This window comes from Microtus pennsylvanicus, chromosome 8 (assembly GCF_037038515.1).
Source record: "Microtus pennsylvanicus isolate mMicPen1 chromosome 8, mMicPen1.hap1, whole genome shotgun sequence".
NCBI lineage: Eukaryota > Metazoa > Chordata > Mammalia > Rodentia > Cricetidae > Microtus > Microtus pennsylvanicus.
In genome coordinates, this window is record NC_134586.1 from 72,505,462 (window position 1) to 72,519,280 (window position 13,819).

The 13,819-nt window shown below is 44.6% G+C and overlaps 1 protein-coding gene across 1 annotated transcript in view; it reads left to right on the forward strand.

The window, feature by feature from the left end:
• Positions 1-13,819, forward strand: part of Dnah6 (dynein axonemal heavy chain 6) — a 182,621-nt gene that overhangs the window by 57,984 nt on the left and 110,818 nt on the right. The window contains exons 25-31 of the mRNA XM_075983804.1: positions 345-509; positions 591-701; positions 3,618-3,743; positions 3,833-3,988; positions 4,526-4,687; positions 9,871-10,008; positions 11,390-11,557. Of these exons, the coding sequence (XP_075839919.1) occupies positions 345-509; positions 591-701; positions 3,618-3,743; positions 3,833-3,988; positions 4,526-4,687; positions 9,871-10,008; positions 11,390-11,557 (1,026 nt within the window). The remainder of the gene's footprint in view (positions 1-344; positions 510-590; positions 702-3,617; positions 3,744-3,832; positions 3,989-4,525; positions 4,688-9,870; positions 10,009-11,389; positions 11,558-13,819) is intronic.

A 13,819-nucleotide genomic window follows, 5' to 3' on the forward strand; every position in this document is an offset into this window, starting at 1 on the left:
GCTGGAAAGATGTAGATCAGACCTTTCCGATGTGGAGACGGGTGACTACGGGGAACAGGCTTATAGGAGTGTTTGGGGGTAAACTTCAGGTCACAGAGCTATGAAAAAAGAAATGGTTGAAGAAGTTCCGGAGCCTGTGGGGAGTCCTCTTTCTAGGAGCTAGCCTCAAAGGCATGCTTGTGCTAGAAGGCAGCGAAGTTGGGGGCAGAGGGGAGGGGGGGTGTGATGCAATGCCAAAGGCCTCAGTGTTTGCAGAGCTCAGGGTTCTGTTACAGACATACAACATGTAGACAGCCCGCAGGTCCCACCCAAGACACTTTCTTACCGTCCTAATTGCCTCATAGGTCGGCCTGGGGAAGGGCCTCAAAGCGAGAGGCAATGTGGAAGAATGGCTCGGCAAGGTGGAGGAAGCCATGTTCACGTCCCTCCGCCGCCTGTGCAAGGCTGCCATCGCTGACTACCAGGGGAAGCCCAGGACAGAGTGGGTGACTGCTGGCCACCCTTCCCAAGTAACACTCTTGTTAAGTTTCTCGTTGTGGGGCCCGCGTTGGTGCCGGGTAGCACGAGCCTAAGGGGACGTTTTGTTGCAGGTGATCCTGACCATCTCTCAGATCATGTGGTGCCGGGATCTGACCGAGGGTCTAGAATGCGAAGAGAGCCACCTAGAGGCCCTGGAAGAGTTTGAAAAGGTCAATTTTGAGGTGAGTTCTTTATCAGAGAGGCATTGTACAGGCTGCCATGCGAGATGATAAGATGGTCCCATAGATTGGCGGGGGTAAGGGAGTGGGGGCGTGTTTTGTTTTCAGTTTTTTTAGACAGGGTTTCTCTGTATAGCCTTGACTGTCCTGGAACTAGCTCTGAGGCCTCAGACTCACAGAGATCCACCTGCCTTTGCCTTTGCCCCCCCCCCCCGAGTTCTGGGATTTAAAGCATGTGCTGCCACCCCCACCCTGCTTAGGTCCCCATGGTTTTTATCATGGTTAGTGCAAATTCACTTCATTTCAGAAGGTCTGATGTGCTGGCATGGCTTCCAAAGCTCCGGAGTTCTTACTGAGGTCGTTGTGTTCAGTTTTTCTTAGAGACACTCCTGTGATTCTTATTTAGTGTTTTTATGAGTAACTGTAAACTAGGAAGGAGAGCAATGTGAGCGGAAAACATAGGGTTCTTTATGATGATCCGCAAATGTTTAGACGTGATTGTGTTTACTAGGATCGGTGTGGGGCTTTGAATGAGATATCCCCCATAGTTTCAGAATTTGAATACTTGGACCCAATTAATTGATGGTACTATTTGAGGAAGCTTAAAAGTTGTGGCCTTGTTGGAGGAAGTATGTCACTAGGGTTGGGCTTTGAGGCTTCAAAACCTCATGCTATCCCAAGTGTGACCTCTCTCTTTCATGCCTTTGGATTGAAGGTAGGAGCCCTCATCTTCCTGCTTTAGCCGTTATACCTCCGCTCTGCCATCATGGACTCTTATCCCTCTGGAACTGTAAGCCCAAACCATCCCTTCCTTCTGAAAAATTGCCTTGGTCATGATGTTTTTATCACAGCAATAAAAAGGCAACTATTAGGACGCCTCTCACAGAACTTTATATTTTTATTAAAAATTCTTCAGTGAAGCCAGTATTGTCATGCATGCCTGAAACCACAGTGTTGTGAGGTAGAGACAAGTGGATCCTGGGAACTTAGTGGTAAGCTAGCCAGCCTCACTTAAACAGCAAATGTCAGTTTCAGTGAGATATGCTCTTAAAGTGGTAAGAAAATGCAATAGTGGAATGCCCCGTCTGTCCTTCTCTGCATGCATGAGAGACTTCACACACACACACACACACACACACACACACACACACACAGTAAAAACAGCATTGTAAATGCACACTGCAGTATTTGTAGCAACAGGCACGGTGCTGTGCACCAGATCTCTAGGACCGATTCATCTTACCTAACGCTGCAGCTTCATGTCTACTGAACAGCAACACCTCCCTCCCCAGCCCTGGCAACCACCGCTCTTCTCTACTTATATGAGTTTGATAAACACCTCACGCCCGTGGCTGGATTATTATTTTAAACTTAATGTCCACTCACTATCCACCCAATTTATTGACATTGTCACCGGTGACACGATTTCCTTCCTTTTTTAGCTGAATGCTAGTCCACTGGGTGCACAGGACACATTTTCTTATCCAGTGGTGGGTTTTTAGGTTGTTTCTTTGTGCTGACAGTGGTAAATAATGCTCCTTAAGACCCTGAGTTCAATTCTTTGACTTATATGCTCAGAAGTGGGGTTACTCAGTCAAATGGTAATTCTATTTGCAGGGTTTTTCTTTTTTTAGAAACCTCTGCACCGTGTCCTATCCACATGTCCCAACATCATATTCCTACCAGCAGCACCCAGAGATCCCTATCTCTAGCTCCGTGTCCTTGCCAATACTTGTTATCTTTATTTTGATAATGGGCTTGAGATTACATCACATTGTGGTTTTGTAATATTTATTCTTTTGACAAGTTCATACATGTACATAGCGAGATCTACTTTTTCTCACCGCTGCCCTCTCTTGCCAGTCTCCTATGCTTTTTATCTCCACCATACTCTTTAGAGGTCCCTTCCTCACGTTTGTATCTTTTTGTTTTGTCTTGTGACGACACACTGATTTTTAATCAGGGTCACCTGTATGGCCTCAGGTTTGGAACTGTTCATTGGAACCTGGTGGACTCACCACTGGTTACACCATGAAGGCAATGACTTTCCTCTCAGATTCCATCAGTAGCCAATAGTTCGGCAAGGAGGGGCAGGCCCCCATGAGCCCCTCCTTGATTCACGATTGGCTGTTGACAGGCCCAGGCTCATGCAGGTCGTGTGATGGCTGTGCCACACTCTGAAGATGATATGTCACAGCCCTTCTCCCCCATCTTCTGCTTCTTGCTTGCTTCTGCTCCCTCTTCTGTTACATCCCTGATCTGAGCATAACAGAGGAAAACCCAACCCAGAAGTATAAGACCCTCAGAGGCACCGTACTACTTAGATAAGGATGTGGTGGTCTGGGGTAAACAGGGAGCTAAAGGATTTTAATTTATTTAGTCACTGGTCTGGTTAAAGTGCTCTGCAATGCTCTTTTATTGTTATTAGTGGAAAACTACAAACGAGAAGCCTCACCAGGATGACCTGGACCTCCTTGTAGGCCAGGCTAGCCCCACAAAGATGCACCAGCTTTTGCCTTTGAGTGCTAGGATTAAAGGCATGCGCATGTACCACATCTGGTGAATTTCTAGGTAGAGCAATCTACTCCCCAGCCAGAGACTTAATCGTGTATCAAGGGTTTTCAAGAAGCATGTCCACCAAGGTCTGATTTTACTCTTTCAAGGCTCTGCCACAGCCATCCAGTCAGTGACCTTCTCTGATTATCAGTTTGCTTAACTGCAAAAATGCTGTCCAGATAGTCTGTACTTCATAGAAGTCTTATAAAAATTAAATAAGACATTGTATTACTTTGTCACAGAATTATAAAGTTTACTAGTTAGGTTTTTTTAAAGAAAATATCTACTCTAAATTTAATAATGGAAATACATATTGCAAGCTCATGTTGAGCATTTACTGCAACAATTCTTCTTTAATTCCAGAGATTGAATGCCCTGGCAGCACTAGTTCGAGGCTCTCTTCCTACGCTGCACAGGAACATCATAACTGCGTTGATTACCATTGATGTGCATGCGAGAGATATAGTTACTGAGCTGGTTCAAACCAAGGTAAATGTTTCATTAATGGAAAATGGCATAGCAATCTGCGGATTCCATGTGTGTGTCTGACACAGTCACCATTCCTATCACTGCTGTAGGTAGACTCAGCCAACTCCTTTGACTGGCAGAGACAACTGCGCTATTATTGGGATATAGACCTGGATAACTGTGTGGCTAGGATGGCGCTCTCCCAGTACACCTATGGCTACGAGTATTTGGGAGCATGCCCAAGACTGGTCATCACTCCTCTCACGGTACGTTATTGATCGTTATTGATCGCCTTTTTATCCACACAGTGTGGAAAGTACTCAACATTGCTGCATCTCTATAAAACAGAGAGTGGCCTTGCCTGATTTTTGTGCCTGGGTATGTGGGCATCTTTCAGTTAAAATTTTTCAGGGCCAGGGAGATGCTTCATTCTGAAAAGTGCTTGTCATGCAAGCATAGACTTAAGTTCAGATCCCTGGCACCTATATAAGAAATTGGGCATGGGACGTGTGCTGTAAGCACAGTGCTGTGGAGGCTGAAACAGGAAGATCCCTGCAGATCACTGGCCAACCAGCCTAACCAAACCAGTGAGAGACCTGGAGTGGAGAGTGACTGAGGAAGACACCTAGTGCTGACCAGTGATGCACACACGCACCTACGTGACTATCCCACATACATGTGAGTGCACACACACACACACACACACACACACACACAGTTCTATTAAATAAATCAATTAGACCTATGAATTTGTAAATAAAGTCACTTCCTTTCAATAATGACAATTGATTGATTTTTTTCAGGACCGTTGTTATCTTTGCCTTATGGGGGCTTTGCAGCTTGATCTTGGAGGCGCACCTGCCGGGCCTGCTGGCACTGGGAAAACAGAGACCACCAAAGACCTAGCAAAAGCTCTCGCCATCCAGTGTGTGGTCTTCAACTGCTCTGATGGTTTGGACTACAAGGTGTGGTTGTAATTTCTAATCTGATACAAATATTGAATGCTTTCATCAGTTTTCATCGTTTGCAACATGAATTAAAACAAGGAGACAGATGATAGCAAACAGAGAAGAAATGGTATTAAAATAGGAAGAGCAGAGCAAGTCAGCATGTGGTGGGCAGGGCCGTCTGGGTAAAAATCAATGCAGGGGAGACAAAAAGCGAATTTTAAAAAAGAAGATCTATACAGGGCAGGTGGGGGTGGCTAGAAAGATGGCTCTGCAGTTAAGAGTGCTTGGTGCGCCTGCAGAAAACCTGAGTTCTATTCCTAGCACCTACGTTAGGTGGTTCACAACCCTCCTTAACTCTAGCTTCAGGGTATCTGACACCCTCTTCTGGCCACTAGGACACTGAGTGTTCACACACACACACACACACACACACACACCTAAATAATAAAACAATCTCTTCAATGCTAACCATAAGTTGAGTAAAAGTCATATAGGCTAGAATGCATTCAGGGATGACAGAAAAGTAAAATCTAACTTATTAGAAGAAGATGGGCCATCGAGAGACACTGATACATAGTGAGAAGTTTGAAGGCTCACTACTGAAACCCTTGCCTAGTGAATTTGATTTTCCCACACCACCAAAGATAGAAGCAGCCTTCAAGGAATTAAAGTACATGGGAGGAGGGAGAATTAAAGGTAAGGTTTTCAGTACATTTGGTCCTGGGGTCTATTATATGTTAAAAATTTATCAAGATAAATTGTAGCCATTGGTATTTCACTTGCTAGAAATTAAAGATAATGTATTTTATATATCTATTGTAAAATACCAATAATGGTGTTAACATATACATCCATTTTGTGGAAAAAAAACTTTGCAAGCAAAAAGCTTACAGGTTATTTATGTCTTTTTAAATCTTTGATGATTGGGAAAATGGATGGCAGCTAGATTTTCGTATTTTATTTTGTATTTAATCCCTTGAGGCTTATGGTTTTGGTTGAATTGTCTGAATAGACTCTAGTCTCTGATAGAACTGTATGCTGAAAAGAGGAATATTTTAGTAATTTTTTCAGGTAGTTGAGTGTGAAAGACAGATAGCACTTTAGCACAATTGGGAAATGCTTAGACCTCATAGACACCCTGAAAGATACCTTGGTACTTGCAAAGATCCATGCTGGCTTCTTAGTTCTTCTGGTGGGTATTAAGAAAATAAAAAAATGTATATATTTATGTCTCTATTGTTAGAAACTTTGAAGACTACAAATTCACTAAGTAAGACTTTTTGAGACACTACCTTCCAGCCTCCTACCTTCCATTTTCTGTCACAGTTTGTGACATTTGCACATTATTCAATACTTGTCTCTGTTTTGTCTGGAAATTGATTGTAAAATGTCAGTGCCTCACATAGTACTCATGCTAAGACTGCTCTTTGCAGGATTTGAGGGCATAATTAGACCCCTAGACAAGCACTGACACAGAGAAGTCGCTCCCTACCCTTCAAAGGAGAGAACTATTTCAAGCAATGAATAGTCTCTTTCTTTACCACCTCTGGGACAATGTTTTCAAACCCTTTGTGTTTACAAATCGCCCAGTGATCTTCTATTAAAATAGATGATATATTCGATTCTATTTGTTTTTCTAGTTGACCACAATTTCACAAACCATGAACATCAGAGTGAGTAATTGGATACCCACAATGGAGCAAGACAAAGAAAACATGCCCTAATTGTTTATGAGAAGAGACATAAGCACTCCATCTGAACCCCAACATGACTGAGCACCCCATCTCCCAACTAACCTAATAACTGCTGCCTCTTCAGCAAAGCTTCAGGCAGCTTTCCTTTGTCCTGCTGCCTAGATTGGCAATATCATGAAACCCACTGCAGAATTGCCCCTGCTTTCTTGTTTGTGTGTCTCCTTCCTCAAAAGATAGTCAAGTTCTGACATCTGGCTACCTGGTTTAGGGATAGAATCTTTACCAATACATAAGATAATGCTAAAACTGAATGAGCCTAATGTAGTGACCAATGCCCTTCTAAGAAGAAGGAAATGAGAGTACAGTCACCCAAATAGAAGAGAAAATTATGTGAAAATACACACTAGAAGCAGAGGTTGGAGTGGCGCAGTGTGAGCGGGGAAATGGTAGATCACCTGCCAATACTAAAATCTGGAGGCAAGAAAGTTGTTTTGCTTAGGTAAGCATGGTTTATCAACACCCCGATTCCTGATTTCTAGCTTCTAGAGCTGTAGCGTCATATATGTTTGATCCTTGGAGCCAGACAGTTTATTGCAATTTGTTGATATACAGAGCAGGGGCTAGAGAGATGGCTCAGTAGTTAAGAGTGCTTGCTGTTCTTGCAGAAGACCTGAGTTTGATTCCCAGTACTCACATTGGCCAGGTCACAACCACCTGAAACTCTAGCTCTAGGGGTTCAGAATCCTCTTCTGGCCTTTTCAGGCACTTGCACACTCATGTACACACACAGAGAGACACGCATACATAAATAAAAACTTTAAATTGGGGTTTCAGAGATGGCTCAGTGGCTGAGAGTACTGACTGCTTCCCCGGAGGACACAGCACTAGCTCACCAGCATCTGTGACTCCACTTCTAGGAGACCTAACATCCTCTTCCAGCCTCTGTGGGTATTAGGCCCACAAGTGGCGCATAGACATACATGCAGGCAAAACACCCATGCACATTAAATAAAATAATAAATGTTTAAAAGTAAATAAATCTTTAAATATTGTATGTGTATCTACTTATGTACAGTACAAAACCCTTCTTCGTTGAGCCTTTGCTGAAATCTCCTGGGCCAAGCCCGACCCCTACTCCACCCCCCTTTCCTCGTGTTCTACAACCCATGGTTTCCTCGGGGCTCACAGGCCTCACTTCACCAAATGTGGTTTCTCCCTTGTTGGGACAAGTGATAAATGCAACTGTGTTTGCTTATCGATGGATTCCTTGTCTATCTTTGGCTCCTAGACTTTGCCCTCTCCTTCACTTATACTGAAAGGGGTTGGAGAAATGGATCAGTACTTACAACTGTGTACTGCTATTGCAGAGTACCTGAGTTCAGTTCTAAGAACCCATGTTGCAAAGCTCACAACCACTTGTAAATCTAGCTCTGTGGGGATCCTATGCCCTCTTCTGGCCTCTGCAGGTACCTGCACACATGTGCACACACACACACACACCTGCCTGACTTGCAAAATATTTGTTGATCAAGAGAAGCATCCTTTTTATTTTTTAAGTGTTTCAAGACAGGGTTTTTCTGTGTAGCCCTGGCTGTTCTGGAGCTGACTTTGTAGTTCAGGCTGGCCTCAAACTCACAGATATCTGCCTGCCTCTGCCCCCCAAGTACTGAGACTAAAGGTGTGTGCCACCACATCCTGGTAAAGCATCCTTTCTTAAGATCACTAGTTGGGACCGCCCCAACAGGCAGGCAGAAAGTTTTGCATTCCAGGCCAATGTATCATACCAAGATGCGGTTTGGGTGAGGCCTGGCCAGTCTTTGCATCTACTGGACTTTTGATCCAGACAACCCATGTCAGAGCTGGATTTCAAACTCCCACAGTCCTCCTCAGCCAAGAGTGACTAAGGATTTTCTTTTTAAAGTGTTCACATTTCAGTTGCTTTCATTCCTAAGGAGACCATCTTTTATTATTACTGGGTTATCAACAACGGAATCGAAAGATCTGGAATCATCTTTCTTTCCTTGTCTCTGCTTTCCTGTCCCCAGCACCAATGTCCTTGTCTCCCATAATCTCATATCTCCCCTAAATCGACCTCCTTTGTCTACAGTGAGGTTCTGGCATTTTAATCTGATGTGGGAAAAGTCGGTGTTGAAATCTCAACAACCCTGTGTTTCCCATGCAGCCGAGAAGAAAGACCAATAGATAAAGAACATGATTGTCCTGCATGGCCTGATATTTAGAAATTCTTGAAGGCCTCATTGAAAAAGGCCCATTTTTTTCTACCTTGGGCTATACTTTTCTCAATTATAGGATCGGTTTCAATGTTTTTCCATCTACTGGCAAAATTTTTTCTTGTCATTATTTTCCCCTTTACATCATGATTTTGTCACATGGGATCAGGTATGAGTGTAGACACACAAATGAAGAAACACCCACACAAAGAGAGAGACATATGAACCTATGCTTGCTGGAACAGGAGGAAGAATGGTCACTGTCCAGCTCACTTGACCTTGAGACAGAAAGTGCATCACTTCTGTTCTTAGAAACACACATACTGTAAAAGAATATCAACCAAAAACCCCAGTCTTCAAAGACATTGTACACTTTTGATGGCACAATTACAATCATTTTCATTCACCATTAGGATTCTGCTATAGAATAAATCAGCAGGGTCTGGAAAGCCAGCTCAGCTCAGGAGATAAGAGCAATAGAAGCTCTTGCAAGCTCCAGGTTCAGTTCCTGGCTGTCACATGGTGGCTCCTAACTATTCTAAGGGATCCAATGCCCTCATCTGGCTTCAGTGGACACTGCACCCACAGGGTGCACATACGTATATGCAGAGAAGATTCTCTCGTGCATGCCTTTAATCCCAGCACTCAGGAGGCAGAGGCAGGCGAATCTCTGTGAGGTCGAGGCCAGCCTGGTCTACAGAGTGAGTTCCAGGACAGCCAGAACTGTTACACAAAGAAACTCTTTCTCAAAAAAAAAGCAAAATAAATAAGTAAATAAATAGATCTTTTTTAAAAAGAAGAAATCAAGGCCTACCCCCATTGCAGCGGTGCCTCTGCTTGTGGGTTCTCATGCCCTGCCTGCCACAGTGGGCATCTTTCAGAGACAACAGAAAGTCCACTAGTGAAATTCCCCAAGGCCTCTTTAAAACCCTCAAGTTTGTCTCTTCCCTGAGTTACACTTTTTAAGAACCTGTAAGTATTTGCCATAGAGAAGTGAAGGTTATGAATAAAAATTCCCCAAGGACATATGATATACATTATCATTTTATTTAAGAGAAAAATTGGATTCAAACCATTAAAGAGAAGCAAAAGGCTATGTCCTCTTGTAGAATGTGCTTGCTTCTGGTATGTAATGCGCATAGTTCCTAGAACACCAACAGTAACCACGCTCCAGAGGCCGCCCTCCTTTCCTCGGTGTCTCCGCTCCACATTGTACACCTTAGAGGACACCAGCAGTACAGCTGGAAGTTGATTAGCTCTGCTTGCATTTCAGATGATGGGGCGCTTCTTCAGTGGCTTGGCGCAGTCAGGGGCCTGGTGCTGCTTTGACGAATTCAACCGAATTGACATTGAAGTCTTGTCAGTCATTGCCCAGCAACTCATCACCATCAGGAATGCCAAGGCTGCAAAGGTGAGATGTCTGGGCGGCTGGCTGTCAGTGCAGCTTTCTCAAGCTGCTCTCTAATTCAGCAAGCAGTGCCTTGGGAAAGACATCGTCCAGTGTAATCAGGGAATGCCATAGCAACAGGGCTGACTGGGGTAGGTGCAGCCCTGATCTAAGCAAAATGAAGAAACAGATGCTGTGCTGGGCATACAGAGACTGTGAGAACGAGTGTCTGAGCTCAGGAAACCCTCCTTCCCACCCCCAAGGTACACACACACACACACACACACACACACATACGCACACACACACACACACATTCACAAGCATACAAATGCTGTGCTGGGCATACAGAGACTGTGAGAACGAGTGTCTGAGCTCACGAAACCCTCCTTCCCACCCCCAAGGCACGCACACACACACACTTTCTTCCTCACTTTTCTTCTCCTTACTTTTGACATTTATTTACCTGATGCTTCTTGAGTTCCATGTTTTCTGGGCCCCATAACTTTCTTCATGACTTCCAGGGCCAACCTCGTGTTGGTGAGAAAATAGCAGAGAAAACCTGAGAGGCTCAAGGAGTCCACACCTCTTCGGATGAGCTTTTCAGAGCTCACCGAAAGGGAAAATCTGAGGAACAAATAGAGATTCTGGGTGAGCCTGCTACTTAGCATCCCCCACATGAGTCACTGCTGAAGAAGGACTTTCGTGTTGGGGAGGTGATGGCTGTGAAGGAAGAGCCTTCTAGGTTTGGTCACCAAAGAGCAGCACAATTTAGCCTACATAAACCAGAATCTTCCTCTTTCCTTTCGGGGAATTAACTGCCCCAAGTCTCTTAATTCCTCCCTAAACCCCTTCCAGAAGACGCCCAGACTTCCTTGGGCCCCATCAGTAAGGTTCCTATTGCAAAGCTGGGGATCTTCAACTCTGTGCCTCCCTGGCTCACCCTGGCTCGGCCTTCCGCAGGTGCTCAGCAATCCTCTACTGTTAAGGGCAAGGGAGGGTAGTGCAGCCACAGACAGGCCACACCACTCGTAGGCTTAACCCAGCCTGTGATTTCCCCGGGGAGACCAGCAAGACAGAGTGGAGCGGGCTGCTCAGCCAGGCGGTCGAAGGTAAGCTGAAGAGTCTCAGCGGATGTTGAGACCAAAGCGTTCAGGACTTGCTCAGGTAGGAGCACACCGCTTGGGCAGGACGAGGCAGGGAAGTAGAGAGCAGTGGACACAGGACCCAGAAGAGACCGGAAATAGGCAGATCTAGAGAAAGCTTCCCTCATCCCACAACAGGACCTGGTGGACTCTGCTTGGCTGCTCCTTTTAAGTGAGTCTCTGATCCCAGAAATGATTGTGTGAAAGAATTTACAAACGCTCAGACAAGTGCTCGTTTCTTAGGCCTTCTCTTTGCACAGCTGTCCAGATTCATGTTTGAGGGCCGGGAAATCAAGCTCGTCATGACCTGTGCCGCTTTCATCACCATGAACCCCGGCTACGCTGGCAGAACGGAACTGCCGGACAACCTGAAAGCCCTGTTCAGGCCATTCGCCATGATGGTTCCCAATTACGCACTGATCGCAGAGGTGAGCTTCAGACTATAACGAAGCAGGGTTTTAATTAAGCATGGCTTATCTTATTTGCCATCTAATCTCTCACGACAGGGGCTCCTTTTACTTCCTAGTTTCTTCTTTTTTATTATTATGAAATGCCTTGACCAAAAGCAACTTAGGAGAGAAAGGATTCATTTGGGGTCTTAATTCCAGATCGCAGTCCACCAAAGCTGGTAAGAAAAGCGGGCATGAACTTAAAGCAGCCAGTCACATCCACAGTCAAGAACACAGAGAAAGGAATGCATGCTTGCTTACTTGTTCTCAGCTCACTTATACACTTCCACAATCCAGGACCCAGGCCCAGGGGATGGATGCTGCTGCCCAATCCCCCATAGGTATAATCACAGGCCAACCCGATGGAGGCAATCCGTCATTCAGAATCTCTTGCAGGCAATTCTAGACTGTGACAAGTTGACAGTTCAGCCTCGACGTCTCGCTTTCTAAGCACCCAAGCCGTGGCTGTTGGTTATTACTCACACTGAGTGCAAATTTGAGCGAAAAGAGAATGTCTTATTTTACGTGTTCACTTGGTTTTCAGTCTTACTTCTAGCATCCAGAATTCCCCAGCTGGTTCACAGAATCTAGCAGACTCCTAAACATTGAGTGAGGCAATGTATTTAATTAACCCACTTACTGGACTTTAATCCGTTCATCTCAGGAGGAGTTTGAGTGTCGGGATTTGTTCTAAAAAGACAGCATTATCCCCACTTCTCTTTGGATGTAAATTTAATTAGAGCCAGAAGTATTGGAGCCCAGTCTCTTGCCTCGTGCCTATAATCCCAGTCCTCAGAAGGCTAAAACGGAAGGATTACTGTGAGTTCAAACCAGTTTGGGTAATATAGTGAGACTTTATCTCAAAAAAAGACAAAATTAGGAAGAAGTGTTGAGTCAAAGCTGTGTCACTTGAATCTTCATAATCACTCGATTATGGAGAAGGGGGTTCGTTTGTAGTCTATAACAGTTTAAGGCAATAATTATTAATAAATTAATTATTTGTGATTGATTAATGTTTCTACATCTACCAAGGAATCCTTTTATTTGAATGTTTTTATTCTTCCATCCTAGCTAAGACTCCATGTGTATAAGTTTTACATGTTTCTCAGAGCACTTTTAAGGAGGTATGCTTTATGTACAACAAAGTGCCCACAGCTCATACGGATATGAGCAAATATTTGAACAGAGACTCATCTGTCTGGCGCCAAGACCAAAATACAGGGCTTCCTTTCAGAACTCCAAAAGCTCCCTTGAGCCCTGGGCTGCATTTCATATCGATGCATGCTTCCCCTTTCAGAATGGAATTTCTCGGAAAGCACCGGTTCCTCCTGCGGCTAATACATTCTTTTGAATTATTAAAGAATCTTCTACCTGAAGTAAAAGGAATTGATTACGACTAGACCAGACCAACACTAGAGAAATTTCAAGCTGAATTAGCATAATGCTTGAAGCGTTCAGGGGTGCCCTGCGTCTCCTGCAGACACGGTGGTGGGAGGGCAGTTGAGACAGGCTGTACCTTTGCATTCTCTTCTGTCTGGGACCCGTTCAGCATGTGCTGACATCTCCCGCGGTGTGGAGGACAGCTGAGACAGGCTGTACCTTTGCTCTCTCTTCTGTCTGTGACCCGTTCAGCATGTGCTCACCTCTCCCACTTTGCCTACTGTTGTGCTGCTCAGTCCTGAACTGGAGGAATTTCTAAGTGCAGTCTTCTGGGCATGCTTCCTGTTGGTGTGACAGATGAAAAGAGTCAGGCTTCCTCATCAGCAAATGCTTTAAATGGTGACAAAGATCCTCACTTCATAATAAGAGCACTGGTAGGGAAAGTGAAGGTGTTCACTTTCTGACCTTGCAAAGCCGGGTAGCAACCTAGGATGGGAGGCACACTGGATGAAACTCTAACACAAGCCCCTCCTCCTTTTCCTCTGTGGCTGAGGAATCACGAGGACTTGATCCTACACACAATCTAGGTTTTGTCCTCCATCTGCCTCTTACATGTGTCTTATTCTGAACAAAAATCGCGTGTGAGTTTATCTTTATCTCTACTGTTTCAGTTTATCAGGTGAATGACCCTGTCACATGTCCCATCTACAGGTCATTAGGCAAGCGTGTGAGTTTATCTTTATCTCTACTGTTTTAGTTTATCAGGTGAATGACCCTGTCACATGTCCCATCTACAGGTCATTAGGCAAGTTTGACTGTTAATACTTTCTATTCTAAACTTTTATCTTGGGTAGTCAGCCT